Genomic DNA, 15,611 nt, shown 5'->3' with positions numbered 1-15,611 from the left:
CCTCAGCCAAGACTCTTGGTTTCTCATTTCTGTGACTCTTACCCTCGGCACCAGCTGCCTCCCACAGATCCCGGATGGGAATCCAAGGCACACTTCTTGAAAACCAAGTACCCAAAATGACACTCACCAGCACAGAAATACCTTGGGGAAAATGTGCCAAGGCCAATTAGAGTATCTTGGATTTGGGTGACTACACGGTTATAGGAGGAACTGTCAACTACAAAGAATGAGCTCGGTAAGAAAGACTACCCACTCATGCACTGGTAAACCAGAAGGCAGAGGGCCCTCGCAATAACGCATCAGCAACCAGTCTCCATATAAAGCAATTCCAAAGTTTATTGCCATAGAAAAAACTGATTTCTCAAAGTCAATTCTTATTCTCTGTAAAATAATACACATGAACAGAAATCACTATACTTTTGGTCCAAGATATGTTGGGTTTTTCCTTCTTCTTCAGATGATGGATAGATGCAGCCAAAATCTATGAACGCGTGTACTTGCCCCAAATGTGCAGCATAAACACAGAAGCGATGAACAGAAGACTCATCACCAGTACTGGGACAGGGCCACTGGGAATGAGAAGAGAAGCCATGCTTACTTCAGTCACAGGTACGCTTAACAGTAACGACTGCCCGAGGGCATCGAGAGGACCTTGTTTATACCACGCAGAATTGATCCCCAGAATTGATACTGGACAGATAAGCTGTGCTGAGGCTGGAGGGGGTACGGTCTCCTCTTCTGTTGTCACACAGCACATTTTACCCAAACGAAACCATCTGATGGCCAAAGATAATCCCTCAGATTTGCTAATTTTATGTACTTAATATGTTCTACAATAAAAAGAAAAATTTCCCAAACTCTTATGTGCAAAAGAATCTATTTACGAACCTTCTCAAATTAACATGTATTAAGACAACCCTTTCCATCTCATTACAGTGTATGATACACACAGACGAATTGAACCTGCACAAACTCATGCATCTCATAGGTGAGACAAGTATTAATCTCACTTTCTACATAGGGAAACCTGAGGCTCAGAGGAATTCCTGCCTAAAGACACCCAGAACACAGAGGTCAGAACTCTCTGACTCCACCCATCAAGCTCTTGTACCTCCAGGAAGTTCTTTTTGTTTCTTTTGTTTTGTTAAGACCAGGTCTCTCGGTGTAGACCTTATGGTCCCAGTACTCACACAGACACCAGGCTGGCCTGGAACTCAGACGTCCACCTGCCTCTGCTGGCCTAGGGCTCGGATTAAAGGTGTACACCACACCCCACACATCTAATCTTAGCACCACATTCCAGAGACTGCTTAGTGTAGACAGGGAATAGATTCCCCCATCTGCCTTTCTCTGAATCAAATGCTGCTATAAAGGCCTGGCTTCCGTGTTTCTTACTGGGAAGGCCTCTGAAAGCACACAAGCTGTGAACATTTACTCTGTGCATGGCCCACACCAGGTTTGGAGAATTCCGCACATCTCGCTTCTCCTCCCAGATACAACTGGGAAGTAGAGACTCCAGAAAGGAATCCTTTACTGTCAGGCAGGCCCAGGTGAGTAGCAGTAGTACCAGACTGGATCAGACTGGATGATAAATACTACGGAGATCGACATCTCTGCTCATCATTCTAAAGTTTGTACAACTGGAGTAAGAAGGTTAAATCGGAGTGGGCACCGCCATGTTCTTCCTCCCTTATGCTAACATCAGCCCAGGCACAGAGCTGAGGACCAGCTCTCAAGGGACTTGGGGTGAGGATGCCTGACATTCACACGCTTGCCTGACCCTCATTCCTTACCCTCCGTCTGTCTCCCCATCTGCAAAGAGGTTACTACACAAGGCAGACTTATAGCAGGTTCTCAGGAAACAATAATATCAACCTGAAAATCTTACATAATCCCCAGAAGGAATCAAAAATAAGCTCAAAGGAGTTGGTGGGCAGATTTGTAGGTAGGAATTCTCAACTGTGTTCTTTCACCGAAGCACATTTCTCCGACATGGTTAGGATACTGCTTGTGAAACATCAAGAGAAAGTTCCTACCAGTTCCCGGGAGTCCCCGAGCACCACAATCGAAGGACTCGAAGGGCAGGCCTGAGCCAGGCTTGCCCACACGAGGTGTTCCCACCTTTCTGAGGAATTTAAAATGAGTCCCATGGCCACTGGAAAGAGCAAGGAAATACAAGCTACTCCTCCAACACTAAGAAAATCACCAAAGGCTGTCAGAACACCACCAGCTCACAGCCCCTCAGCTGAAGAAATGCTTTGTAAAAATATTCTTACAAGCTGACAATGGAGGGTGGGGGGTGCACTAGCCAGGCCTGGTCACGTGAACCTACAGTCTCAGTGCTCAGCTAGGAGGCTGAGGTAGAAAGAAGGTAACTTCCAGACTAGTCTGGCTACATTGTGAGACCCTGCCCCCAAGGGGAAAAAAATGTAACAGGAAAAAATTCAATAAATGAATTAAACCAAATCCCACAAGTTATAGGGAAATCTTCATAAACTAAATCTGAAACGTGAGCCAAATCAGTTAAACTAACTGAATTTTTGTCTCTTCTCTACCAGACGGGCAGTAGAGGAAGGTGTGGGTCCCAATAGTCAGGCCTGCTCTGCCTCCTACCATTTGTGTCCTAGTACCTCCCTGCCTCTGAGACTCCTCATCTGCAAAATGGCGCAGCTCCTACCTCAGGAAGGCCAGTCAGATCAAAACAGAAAAGAGAGTACGTTTTCTCTTAAGTGCTCCACACAGATCTGCTGCTATTACCCTCAGCCCTTATCTGCAGGGTTTAGTCAGGAACAGGAGGAAAGGGTGCTATGGCTCCAGACAGCCTGGCCTAGGAGGTAAGTGAGGCACAGGACAGAAGTTGCATGGCAGGCCACTTCTCCTCAGTCGATGAGTCCTAGCAAGGCTAAGCTCGGAAAGCGATGCACTCACCCTCCTGGGTCCACCTGCCACCCTCCCACCACAAGGAAGCCAAGGGACTTTGGGAAACGCGAAATAATCAAAAATCTCCATTAGGCTGTGATAATAGCAGCTTCCTCCTCAGGGCAGCTTTGAAAAAAAATCACCCAATCCCCATTCAAATCCCCTCCTTCATTTCAGGAGCACCAAATGAAGAGCTATTTCCTCTAATTAAGCAGCTTCCCTTCCGGTTCTGGAGGGTGTGGGGTGCACTAGCCAGGCCCCGGGCCGTTTACCCTGACACAGGGGCAGGAGGCTCCTTCTTCTCAATCACTCCCAGAAAGGCATCGTTCAGCACCCTAATCTGCCCATCAGTTGAGGAGCAGCAGGCAAGCCAGGCCCAGCCCACCTGGCACAAATGCAGCGGCAGGGGATTATGTCAGGGACGGCTCCTACACCTCGGTCACCAGGACGCACACAAGTCCACTCCACCACTTACACTTTGAGCCCTGGGGAATCTTCTGTGTAGAATCGCCACATCCCCCCAGTCCCTGCAGAGGTGGTGCGGCCTGCACTCCGGGTTCCGCAGCTGGCATTTTTTCTGAAAGGGATTAAAAAAAAAAGTAGTAGTTTTTCTCAGAAATCCGTTTTGTAACATAATATATGCTTCTAATATACAGGCTTTTTAAAAAAAAAAAAAGCATGAGAAGACCTTCTTTACTAGAACTCGAACCCTACTTTGCCTCTCTGCTCTGAGTACTAGCTGTCATGTGCCAACGCGGGCAGGAGCCGCCTTTACCACAGCTAGCCTCCTCAGAGTGTGCTCCAGTTAGGTCTTCATAGGAATGTCTATGAAGTAAACCCTATCTATAAATGCCCTTAACTTATAATTTCATTTTAAAGAGACTACTCGAAAAGATGGTTTAAAATAACTGCACTGGCAGCAAAATCAAGAAAAGATGCTGAACTGTGATTACATCAAGGCCCCGAAATGGAGAATGCGCGTGGTGGGTGCGCGTGCTGTAACGCTCCTGAGCCATTCTGATAAACTGACCCTCAGTCTTGGGGAAGGGCTGGAGGTAAAGAGCAAAAAACATACAACCCAAACTTGTTCTCTGCAAAAGGACGACAGCTGGTGCACAGAGCCATCCTGGCAGACAGAGCAGACCAAAGGCATGGACACTTAGGACCAGGACCAGCCTCTCCTAGCCGCTATCCTCCTGAGGGACAAGGCACTGCCCAACCCTGTGCTAGAGTAGCAAAGCATGGGCTTGAGCACTGGATGACAAGAAGAAATCCAAAGGAATCTTCATGCCAGAAGTATTTAGGTGTGAAAAAAAACAATGTCCTGCCCTACCAAATCCCAATATTCTATTAAAATCCCATTCCTGTGTGGGGCTGCTGATTCTTGAACAGGCCTAAAGCCCGCCTCGCCCCATCATAGCCTTGGCATGACACTCTGAGTGCAGAAATCCTGTGTGTAGCCTAGGGAGCTCATCCTGCCACACGAGGGGAAGACTAGAGCCTTGCTCCCCGACTGACCCCAACTATGCTCATGACAACTCTGAGGGCAGTCAGTACCCACGGTTTGACCCTACTCAGCTATCGAATGACATCTCACGTACATTAGTTATGGTCCACAGTAGTCTGGAAACATACATCTCTATGTTTGACTGCTTCTGTGGGAAGGCTATGAATAGCAAAAAAGATGTACACAGTATACAGACTGCCTGTGCTCTTGGAAAGCCTCCCTGGGCAGGCATGTCTCTAATCTCCTTTGTTTATAAAACAGGAGCTGTGACCAAAGATAAACCGGTGTCCACGTGGAAAGTTATCACCTGAGCCACAACTACCACCATTCACATGCCACTCTCCGAGGCACAGCCCCTCAATTTAGTTCTCTTCGAAGTTGGAATTTCAAGATCCCAACAGAAACCAGTAGGATTTGTTGTTGTTACTTCTGCCACTGGCAGTGGGCAAACAGAGTATCTGAGGAGCAGGGTACATAGGAACACCAATACCCCTCGTTACCTTATGTGGGGAGCTAGCTGGGGCACCCAACGGAGGCCACTTTCATCTCTTAATCTTCAATGAACTCTACATCTTCTTCCTGTACTTTTAACTGAACGCTGTTCACCCTAACCACGTGCATGCTTTGGGCTGCCGCTATGGCTGCTGGCACATGCTGGAGCTCACTGACCTGCCTGTCTACTTACTGTTCCTGTTGCCTAGGAGGCCTATCCTCCCTGGCCCAGAGTGTCACTTGCTCCCTTGCACTCACAGGTCTCTATTCATGAGCCACTCACCCTATCCAAACCAACCACCCTCACTCTTTCCTCGGCCCAGCTTCCTTAATTTATTGGCTTCATCACTTGAAACCCCATGACCTATTTATTTGCCTTGGTTACCCATGGCCTCCCCAATGGGAAGAAGTTCACAGGAAGCAAACAAGCCCTAGCTACCTTTTTTACAAGAACATTCTCCAAGGTAAAGCAAGGCTCGACCTGGCAGACTTTTAGTTATTATTCCATAACTGTCTTAATATCCTTAATTGTTCCACCATCTTAAACGTCTAATTTCCACCCTTTCTGCAGGAACACCATGTAGCGGGCAGTTCACAGTATGTGTCTCTAGGATGTCCTCAATCCTTCTCATCCTTGTGGCAGCTTCCTTTTCCACTGTATTGTGCAGAGCCAGGGCTCTAACCCCAGCTTAATCGTAAATCCCACACATTCCTTCTCTGAGGCCCTATTACTGCTGTCACTTCATTCAGAGAGGGGTAGAAATTGCACGCTATGCAGCCGAAGTATCACTAACCATAGCTTCAACGCTTCTCAACGAATGGACATAGTTTTAGATAGACACAGCGATCACAACTACCTCACATCGCTAACCATAGCTTCAACGCTTCTCAACGAATGCACATAGTCTTAGATAGACGCAGCGATCACAACTACCTCACCATCCTACATTTCTAGAATGAATTTTGTACAGTTTGCGTATATAGCCACACACTCACTAGCACATGTGAATGAGTTCTGTACACGCCATACATATAACCACTGGCTGTCTAGTTTTACAGGCTCTACAATACCAGAACCTAAAAGATGTCATCCTTATCCAGAACCTTCAAAGTTACATCTGTCACCTCACTTGTGCACTGGTTGCCTCATTTTTAATTATTATCCTTTGATAGTTTCGTAATTAGGTACTCTCTGGTTCCCTAAGAACTCTCAGATGGCCAAACTTCCCTCTTAATTCCTCTTGAACAAAAACCAATCCCCAAAGAACTATACCTACACGAGTATCCCCCCCCCAAAAAAAACCTCTGAAATCCCAGCTAGCAACGAGAAGCACCTCCATAATCTAAACCACAGCTCAACATCCTTTGCTTGAATATCTTAATGACAGAACATTCATGGTCACTCAGGGTCACCTTACCACTTCTGACAGTTCTATTACAACTTCCTTCTCCAAGCTGCAATCTGTTGCACATGTTCAAACCACCTACTTTAGACTTTCAGATTTTCCTGCCGTAGTCAACAAGGAAAGTCCCTCCCATCCTCTTTCCTTGTTGTTTGTGTTGTGTTTTGTGGGTCGTGCTAGGGACCAAGCCCTGCAGGCAAGCTCTCTCTTACTGAGCTACCTACCCACTATATCCTCAAGCCTTCCTCCTCACATTCTTAAGGTTAGTTTGAGAGTACTCCTTGGTGTTTTCAAGGTCCACTCCTCTCTACCAAAACCCTTACTAGTTGTTGTACAAACACAACAATACAGTTGATTGATTGCCTCAGTCAACGTTTATTGTAGCACCATTTAAGATGGGGGCTGGAAAAGAGGACTTGGGTAGATGCTCTGTGAAAGCAGAGGAGATGAACATGTAGATATAAATACTTGTATACTGTCTCAATAAGGGTTTTCCATTGCCGTGAACAGACACCATGACCAAGGCAACTCTTAGAAAGAACAACATTTAATTGAGGGTCAGAGGTTCAGTCCGGTATCATCAAGGTGGGAGCGTGGCAGCATCCAGGCAGGCATGGTGCAGGCAGAGCTGAGAGTCCTACATCTCCATCTGAAGGCTGCTAGTGGAAGACTGACTTCCAGGTAGCTAGGATGAGGGTCTTATAGCCCATGCCCACTGTGACACACCTACTCTAACAAGGCCATATCTCCTAATCCTGCCATTCCCTGGGTCAAGCATATACAAACCATCAAAAATACTACTACAACTATAATCCTAGCACAGGAGAGGTGAAGGCAGGTTGTGTGAGACTGTCTAAAAGGAAATTAGGTAACTAAATAAATAGTTGAGAAGAGTCCAGACATGATGATGATGGTGAGCTCAGAAAACTGTAGTGAGTTCAGAATTGCTAGCTCACAGGAGGGAGAAAGGAGAAGCCTGGGGTCCCTCTGAAGGCACCACAAGAAACTTACAGAGAACCTAAGTGAAAAAAGTTAACAACAGGCTGGAGGATGGGAAGTGGGGGAAATACAAAGTAGAAGAAGTTAAGGGATAAGTTAGATGGACAGAAATGGAGGAAGCAAAGTAGTGTGGTCTTCCTGTGAGGTCTGGCATATGACTGGATGGAGAAGGCACACCAAATATGACTGGATGGAGAAGGCACAAAAAAAAAAAAAGTAGTGACATTTAAAAATAAGGAGACACTGAGGCTGGACAAATGGCTTGGAGGTTAAGATGGCTTGGAGGTTAAGAATACTTGTTGCTCCTGAAGAGAACCACAAATCGGTCCCCAGTACTTATTTGGTGGCTCACAATCATTCATTAACTGCAGTTCCAGGTGACTTCGAGGGCACCAGGCCAGAACGTGATGCACACACACATACATGCATGCAACACCCACACATATACAAAATAGATTTAAAAAGAAAGACACACAGCTGGGATGGGGAACCAGGGTGACAGGCCGTCGTGTAAGGCAAATTTTGTTAAACAGTGTCTGTGGGACCTCCCGTCGGAAGACAGAAAAGTAAAGCCTCACACACATCAGCCATATGCCAACGCTTTTCCTAAAGTTGTTCCTGATCCCAGTCTAACTTAACTTACCTTTAACTAAAAGTGGCCCGTGCAGAGATGATTAAGGAGAGGAAAACCATGTCTCTCTCCTAAACTAACTGGATGGCCACGTCAGCTCGGGCTCACCCGGACCCTATGAATCTTCCCATCCTGGAGCTCTTTCCAGCAATGCAAATTCCTGGGTCCCTCGCCTCTCCCAGGCATAACGGGGCCGCCCACCGAGCCACTTACCTCTGCCGGACAGTGGATCCCGCCGCCCGTGCGGCCACTGCTTTGCTAGGAGAACGCCCAGAGGAGCCCACGTTGGTGGCACTAGGCGTTGGACCCGGCTGCAGAGAGAAGCAGACCAACAGTGAACATCGCGGGTCCTTTCCACACCTCCGATCCCACACCCACCCAAGAAGCTGGGAAGAGCAATGAGGTCCCGGAATGAGAGAGACCAAGACAGGGGTTAGTGCGCACCATGCTGATGTCTAAGAACAGTAGGCACAAGAGATATGAAGATGGTAGTCGGGAAGTTGCGGAGCACTCAGAAGACTCGTAGGGACAGGCTCTGGCACCGCCCCCGGCCGGCTGGCAGGGTCTTCGCAGACGCTAGGATGTTTGGGCTGACCTAAGATATGCCTGTAAAAATTATGCTGAGAACGACTGGGCCGTGTAAAAGTATAGACCTTTCGCTTCTTTTATTTAATTTATTTAGCGTCTTTCATATGGTCGAAAATCACCAAATTGAAAGCTTTGGACATGTTCACACGAAAAATTAAATCAGGCATTTTCTTAGAGTCCACAGATTTATCGCTGATGTGTCCTAAACTGACGCAAGCGTAGTTGCGCTGGGTCGGCTTTCAGTAGTCAGCGGGAGACCAGGGCGGAGCTTGTAGGAGCTAGCAGAAGCTCGAGCGGAGAGCGCAGGCGCGGCTGATCTACCATGGCCGAAAACCTCTACCGAACCCGGTCCCGGGTTTACAGCCCATCCGTGCTGTTTCTGCACCCAGATATGGGTATAGGCGGTGCCGAGCGCCTAGTGCTGGACGCGGCGCTGGCGCTGCAGGAGTACGGCTGTCAGGTGAAGATATGGACCGCGCACTACGACCCAAACCACTGTTTCATTGAGACCCGCGAGCTCTCGGTGCAGTGCGCAGGGGACTGGCTGCCTCGCAGCCTGGGCTGGGGCGGCCGCGGCGCCGCCATCTGCTCCTACGTGCGCATGGTCTTTCTGGCGCTCTACGTGCTGTTTCTCTCCGGCGAGGAGTTCGACGTGGTGGTGTGCGACCAGGTGAGGCCGCCACTAATTCTTGGTTGGGAGTGGTATCTCCATTCTAGGTTTTTAGGAGCTGTCCAGCAGGAGTCCCCAGGGAGAGAACGGTCACCAGTTTTAGTATGGACCCTTTAAAATGGCAGATCGCAGGGACATCTCTCCCCCGCCCCCTTCCTTTCGTTGAAGATCCTTGAGATAGGGCTCACTTGCCTGCATTTTAAAGGTTTAGCCTGGGGATTAAATTGATTGGATCCAGGTAGTTGTTGGCATTAAAATGTCGCCTTCCGGTCACACCTTGTAGCTGACTCTGTTTACTCTTCTCCGTTATTCCTATTGTCTCTGCTTCCAGGTCGCGTCCATCCCACCCTCTCCAGCCTTCCTAATGCCGCCATTCCGGTACTTAGCAGTGCCGTGGATTAAAGTCAAGCTAAACGTATCATGTCCCCTTTAAAACTTTACCATGGTCCCCATCGGTCTTTGGAGAAAAGTCCAGTTATTTTATCTGATCAAGTGTCTGAGCTTACATATGGAAGCCATAGGTCAATGTCAGGTATCAATGTCTCAGCTAATCTGCACCTGAACATTGGAGTCAGGCTCTCTCACTGAACCTGGAACTGAAAGATTGAGCTAGATTTTGGGACAGGTATTCACTGCCATACCTTGTATTCCTGGGGTCAACGCCTCAGCCCCGCCTTTATTTTTCTTTTAATTGAGAAATAACATTCACTCTGGAGTCAAAGTTCAAATAGGAAGTATAATGTAAAAATTCCCTGTTCCCAGCCTTGGGAGAGCCACTGTCAACAGCGTCTTCTGCATCCTCCCAGAAATGATGTGTGGCCATGGTAGAATTCGTATCTGTTTCCTGCTACATCTTACTTGTACGTAATTGGGATTCGGTGTACCTGGAGTTGGAAACTTTGCTTTTGTTCTGCAAAAATTTGAGACATCTTATTAATATTCAAGATCCCTATCAGTCTCTTGAGGGGCTGAAAAGTCCCCTTTATTGAAATATCCTGTAGTTATTCTTCCCTAAAAAACAACCAGGTTTGAGGGGTGTGTGTGTGTGTGTGTGTGTGTGTGTGTGTGTGTTCCTAGGTGTGACACTAGGTGTGATATCTTCACACTACATTTATCTCACTTCTTACATAGTCCTCTGAGGAAACTCCTGAGGGGTGGGGAAGACTGCTGTGGGTCATGGAGTAGCTCACTGTAAATGTCAGTTTTCCGGACTTTAGTTCCAAGGGTGTCACTTTGTTCTGCCACAGTCTACTCGGCTACCCAGTGCTCTTATCCACAATGGATGCTGCTGTGCTCTAACCAAGCAGACAGATGAACATAGCCACAGTTGCTCCAGGGATGCTTTAATTATGATCCTGAGCTGCACTGAACCACCCTGAGGAAGCTGTATGGTCATGGTTAATGTAGGTATTTACCCAGATCCTATGGGTTCAGTAATGCCAGGCAGCTAGGCAAGAACAGGAAAAGGATTGTGTCCTGGGCGGTTGAGGCGACCAGTCACTCACCTGCTTGTTTCACCTTGGTTAGGTGTCTGCCTGCATCCCTGTGTTCAAACTGGCCAGACGGCGGAAGAGGGTCCTCTTTTACTGTCACTTCCCAGATCTGCTGCTTACTCAGAGAAATTCATCTCTGAAGAAGTTCTACAGGGCCCCCATCGACTGGATCGAGGAGTACACCACGGGCATGGCAGATCGCATCTTGGTCAACAGCCAGTACACAGCTTCCGTCTTTAAGGAAACCTTCAAGACCCTGTCTCACAGAAATCCCGATGTGCTCTACCCATCTCTGAACATCGGCAGCTTCGACTTGGCCGTTCCTGAAAAGATAGATGACCTAGTCCCCAAGGGGAAACAGTTCCTGTTCCTCTCCATCAACCGGTACGAGAGGAAGAAAAACCTGCCCTTGGCCCTGAGCTCCCTGGTCCAGCTTCGCGCTCGGTTGCCGCCTCAAGAGTGGGAGAAGGTTCATCTGTTCATGGCTGGCGGCTACGACGACAGGGTCCTGGAGAACGTGGAGCACTATAAGGAGTTGAAGAAAATAGTCCAAGAGTCAGATCTCGAGCGGCACGTGACCTTCCTGCGGTCCTTCTCGGACAGACAGAAGATCTCACTCCTCCACGGCTGCTTGTGTGTGCTCTACACGCCCAGCAATGAGCACTTCGGCATCGTCCCTCTGGAGGCCATGTACATGCAGTGCCCGGTCATCGCTGTCAATTCCGGTGGGCCCTTGGAGTCTATTGTCCACAAGGTCACGGGGTTTCTGTGTGAGCCCGACCCAGTTCACTTCTCGGAAGCCATGGAGAAGTTCATCCACAAACCATCCTTAAAGGCAACGATGGGCCTGGCCGGAAAAGCCAGGGTGGCAGAGAAGTTTTCCGCTGATGCATTTGCAGATCAGCTCTACCAGTATGTCACCAAACTGGTGTAGTCGGGAGAGTGTCAGGTAGGGTCTGTATGCCTCGTGCACTGCAGTCCCTCTTCTGGGTTGTAGAAGCACCTTTGAAACCAAAAGAGGAGGGGGAAAAAAAGGAGCTAGAATCTAGTGCTAGTGAGATAATTTTTTTTTTTAAGTAGACTTGAGTCTTGAGTGTGAGCCACCTGTCCACCACACCCACCTGTCATTTTCTGAAAATACTCTCAATGCTGTAATCATTCCGAATCACATCAGTATTGTGGAAAGTACGGTAGAAATCTGCTGCTAGCAGACGATTTTAATTCTATTTTCCTGGATTATTGTTCCTTTATATATAAAGGTTTAATCATCCAGTGCCTTAATTGGCTTTAGTAGTTTAGGTCCTAACCATTGCCACAGTCAGTTGATTTGACTTCAGAGTGTAATGGGAACGGAGCTACTGTGGTTCCCATGCTCAGTTTACTTAAAGGGTTCTCTAGTAGCTGCTCAGAAATTCTTGTTGGAATTTTGGCTGGATCCACAGCAAGAGTCCTCAGTATTATTTATTTGTTTTGTTTTGTGTTCTGTTTTGTTTTTACTGCAACTTGACAATAAAAGATGTTTGGCATTGGAAGAGAATAGAACATTAGGTCTGGGCCCAGCGCTCTGACTCCGTCTTGTTTAATAGTTTAACCTGAAGTCGCAAGACTGGGATAAACAGGAGAGCTGACATGAAGGACATCATCGCACATGTTTCGGCTTACTGTGTCAGAACTACACGTGCTTGGCCTTATTTCTTTGAGCCTGTGGCAGAAGAGTGTATCGAGGCAGAAAGCAGAAAGGTCCAACCTCCCTTTCTAGAAAATGTCCCTTGATGTCCTGATTCTCTTCCACTAGTCCTCACTACTAAAGGTCCTGTCACCTCTCAGTAACACTGTGGGCCGGGAACCAAGCCTCAGGGCACAGGCCTTTGGGAGCTGTATTAGAGTTCTCGAGAAGAATAAACAGCACTTACAGAAGGAATTCCCAGAAGAAGAATGACTTACAGCCTTCTGTCCAGCTAATCCAACAGTGAGCAGAAAGTCCAAAAATCCAGCAGTTCGGGCCATGAGGCTGGGTGTCTCGGCTGGTCTTCAGTAGACTCTGGAATCCCAATGACGTAGGCTCTAACGCCAGTGAAGGAATGGACTTGCCAACAAGGTGAGGCCAAGCAGGCAAAGAGCAAAAGCTCCCTTCGTCCTGTCCTCAAGTAGACTTCTAGCAGAAGGCGTGGCCCAGACTAGAGGTGTGTCTTCCCACCTCAAGATCAGGATTAAAGAAGATCTACTGACTTCAAATTAAGCAAAACTCCCTCCCAGGTGTGCCCTCTGTCATTAGATTTTAGTTCATTCAAGATGGAGTCAAGTTGACAACCAAGAATGGCCATCACCGGGGACACTCCACATATAAACTGTATACCAAGCTTCATATTTCAGACATGTTTCTTAATGTCATCCACGTCTCCAGCCCCTGTAGTGTGTATGTGTTGTATTCTCTGCAGAATTTAGCATGCCCGTGTTTCCTGTCCTTCACATAAACGCCTTTGTGTGAAGCTTGCTTGATCCTCCACTCCCCTCTCCAGCCCCCACCCCTGTGACACTGCCCAGTAATAACTGTTCGTTGTTTACCTGTTGCTTGTAAGTGCAAGTATTAAAGCAATTTGAAAGCTAAACTCACCTGTAAGACTATAATAAATACCTGTAATCCAATGGTCCATTTTATGGTTGCACGCACGGAGCCAAACAACCAGCCTGCCCGATTTAGAGGGAAGTAATCTCTGCCTAACGCCTCAACTTCTTCATCTGTGAAGTGGGGCAGCTGCCCTGTCATGCTTCCCTGGTAGGGTGACTGTGACAGATTTCAACAGCAGTCACAGTGCAGAAACAATACATGGTATGAATGTTAGCCACTACCTTTGGAGGTTAGAAAGGACTAGAAGTTTCATGTCACCTCAGGCCACAGTGAGAGACCACTTTGTTGAGGCTCTGTAGAGATGCGGTTTTAGTTTAAATCTGTATCTCGGGAGTATTTCTTCCAGGCACAATATCAGAAAGGAGCTTCACCAAGTAAGGATGTCACACCTGGCTCTGTGGAATTTGGTTTCCTTAGTGTCTCGGAAGATCCGGTAAAGTGGGTCTTCCCAATTCTGTGGTTTGGTTCATATGTTTGAGAATTAGAGCCTTTCGGGGACAACCTGATGGCTGTGGCCCTTTGATTCAAGACTGGAGGAGTCGGTGGAACAGCTTGCTCACTGCAAGCACAAATTCTGTTGTTTCTTTTGATTCATTCTCAAATGACCCCTGGACTCCAGGCACTGTCTTCCTTGTCCTGAGCCCGTGGATAACAGAAAACTTCCCAGGCCTAGACAGACTACCAAGTCCTACCTGCTCTGAGTGTCTAGACTCTGGGCTCCTAGACAGACAGCTGAGGGTGGAGCTTTGCCCACTGGGTGTCCAGAACTTGCAAAATTCCATTCTGTAGAGAAATAGCCTGGACCACTAGAACTGACTTGGCCTCACCAATAGTAATTCTAGCATTAGGCAGTCAGCCCTTCTCAGCATGCTGTCAGAGGTGCACAGTAGACATTCATCATTTAATCCTCATGAAATCCAGTGTCCCTCCGCACATCAGTGAGGGTAAACAATTTGCTCCATCACAGCCTAGAACCCCACCCTACTTGCTTCAGTCATCAAGTTCCATGCCTGTTGGCCTTGCACCTCCCTCCACAGCACCGCTACTGTGCTCGCTTGGGCCCCTGGGCTCAGACAGGCGTCACTGTTCCTTACCACTTGATCCTGGGGTGGTCTGAGGTTGGTGTAATTCTCCAACATCTTCAAAAGGCCCAGACAAGTGGAAGCCACAACCAAGTGTGCACAGCTGACAAGTGTCAGGTTCAACCCATCTTGCCTCTAGACCTGAGACTAGCCAGGACTTCTCAGTTTGCTGAGACACGTATACCACGTCCCTCATACATGCACACCCAGTTGGGGTGAGGATGGCCTCGTACGCAGAAGGTACGAACTTGCTCAGTGCCAGGCTGTATTGCTATTCTTCCTCCCTTGTGAGGTTCTCATGGCCTCTGGACTTTTCCATGTGATCTAAAAGCTCGTAGAGCTCACCCTGGGTTTTCATGTTTCCTTCACGGCATCCTTCAAAGGCAATTACAGGCACCTTTGGGGTGGGAAATCAGATCTGCATCTGGGAAGTAGTTGCAAGGAAGTCGAAGCCCGGTGTCTTAGTTTGGGTTTTATTGCTGTGAAGAGACAACCATGACTACGTCTCTTACAAAGGAAAGCACTCAGTTGGGGCTGGCTTACAGTTCAGATATTTAGTCTATTATAGTCATGGTGGGAAACATAGTGGTGTAAAGGCAGGTGTAGAGTAAAGGGAACTTTGAGTTGATCTGAAGACAGCAGGAGACTGTGTACCACACTGGGCATAGCCTGAATGTAGGTGACATCAGAGCCTACCCTTACAGTGACAATCTTCCTTCAACAAGGTCACACCTACTCCAACAAGGCCACAGCTCCTAAAAATGCCACTGCCTATGGGCCATGCATTCAAACACAGGAGTCTGTGAAGACCATACCTGTTCCAAACACCACACCTGGATTTCAGAACGGCCCGGGACAAGGGTTTCTCCCTTGTACCAATGCCTCTCCTGCACTGCTTCCTCACCTAGGCTACCGCAGGAACCTGTTTCACCTCACTTGTTCTGCATCAAACACCATTGCCACCCTTGATTCACCCAGTCTGGTATCCTGAGTCTCAACTACTGGCAGCCAAGTCTTACACCTGTCACTAACTGTCCTGAGACTTCCTTTCTGTGCAGTGCAGCTCCTGGAATCTGACAGACTCCAGAGGTCACCCAGCCTAATTTGTTCACACGCAGGGGAATAATAAATGCGGGAGGGCGATCGGCCTGCAGCTGTCCCTCCTTTGTCTTCTTGTGGAGCCCTCTTCCAGCATCTC

General features: G+C 47.9%; 2 protein-coding genes across 2 annotated transcripts; one reads left to right on the top strand and one right to left on the bottom strand.

The window, feature by feature from the left end:
- Positions 1-312: 312 nt before the first annotated feature.
- Positions 313-8,500, bottom strand: Sec61b (SEC61 translocon subunit beta). The gene is given in 4 exon segments (NM_001106654.2): positions 313-569; positions 3,395-3,496; positions 8,165-8,262; positions 8,396-8,500. Coding segments are annotated over 4 exon segments (291 nt in total). The 5' UTR covers positions 8,399-8,500; the 3' UTR covers positions 313-481.
- Positions 8,501-8,796: 296 nt separating this feature from the next.
- Positions 8,797-13,348, top strand: Alg2 (ALG2, alpha-1,3/1,6-mannosyltransferase). Its single transcript, NM_001100710.1, is given in 2 exon segments — positions 8,797-9,209; positions 10,737-13,348. Coding segments are annotated over 2 exon segments (1,248 nt in total). The 5' UTR covers positions 8,797-8,861; the 3' UTR covers positions 11,637-13,348.
- The last annotated feature ends 2,263 nt before the right edge of the window (positions 13,349-15,611 follow it).

The sequence above is a fragment of the Rattus norvegicus genome, chromosome 5 (assembly GCF_021556685.1).
Source record: "Rattus norvegicus strain SHRSP/BbbUtx chromosome 5, alternate assembly SHRSP_T2T, whole genome shotgun sequence".
Classification (NCBI taxonomy): domain Eukaryota; kingdom Metazoa; phylum Chordata; class Mammalia; order Rodentia; family Muridae; genus Rattus; species Rattus norvegicus.
Note: the sequence above shows the minus strand (reverse complement) of the source record. Positions and strands in the feature narration are given on the sequence as shown.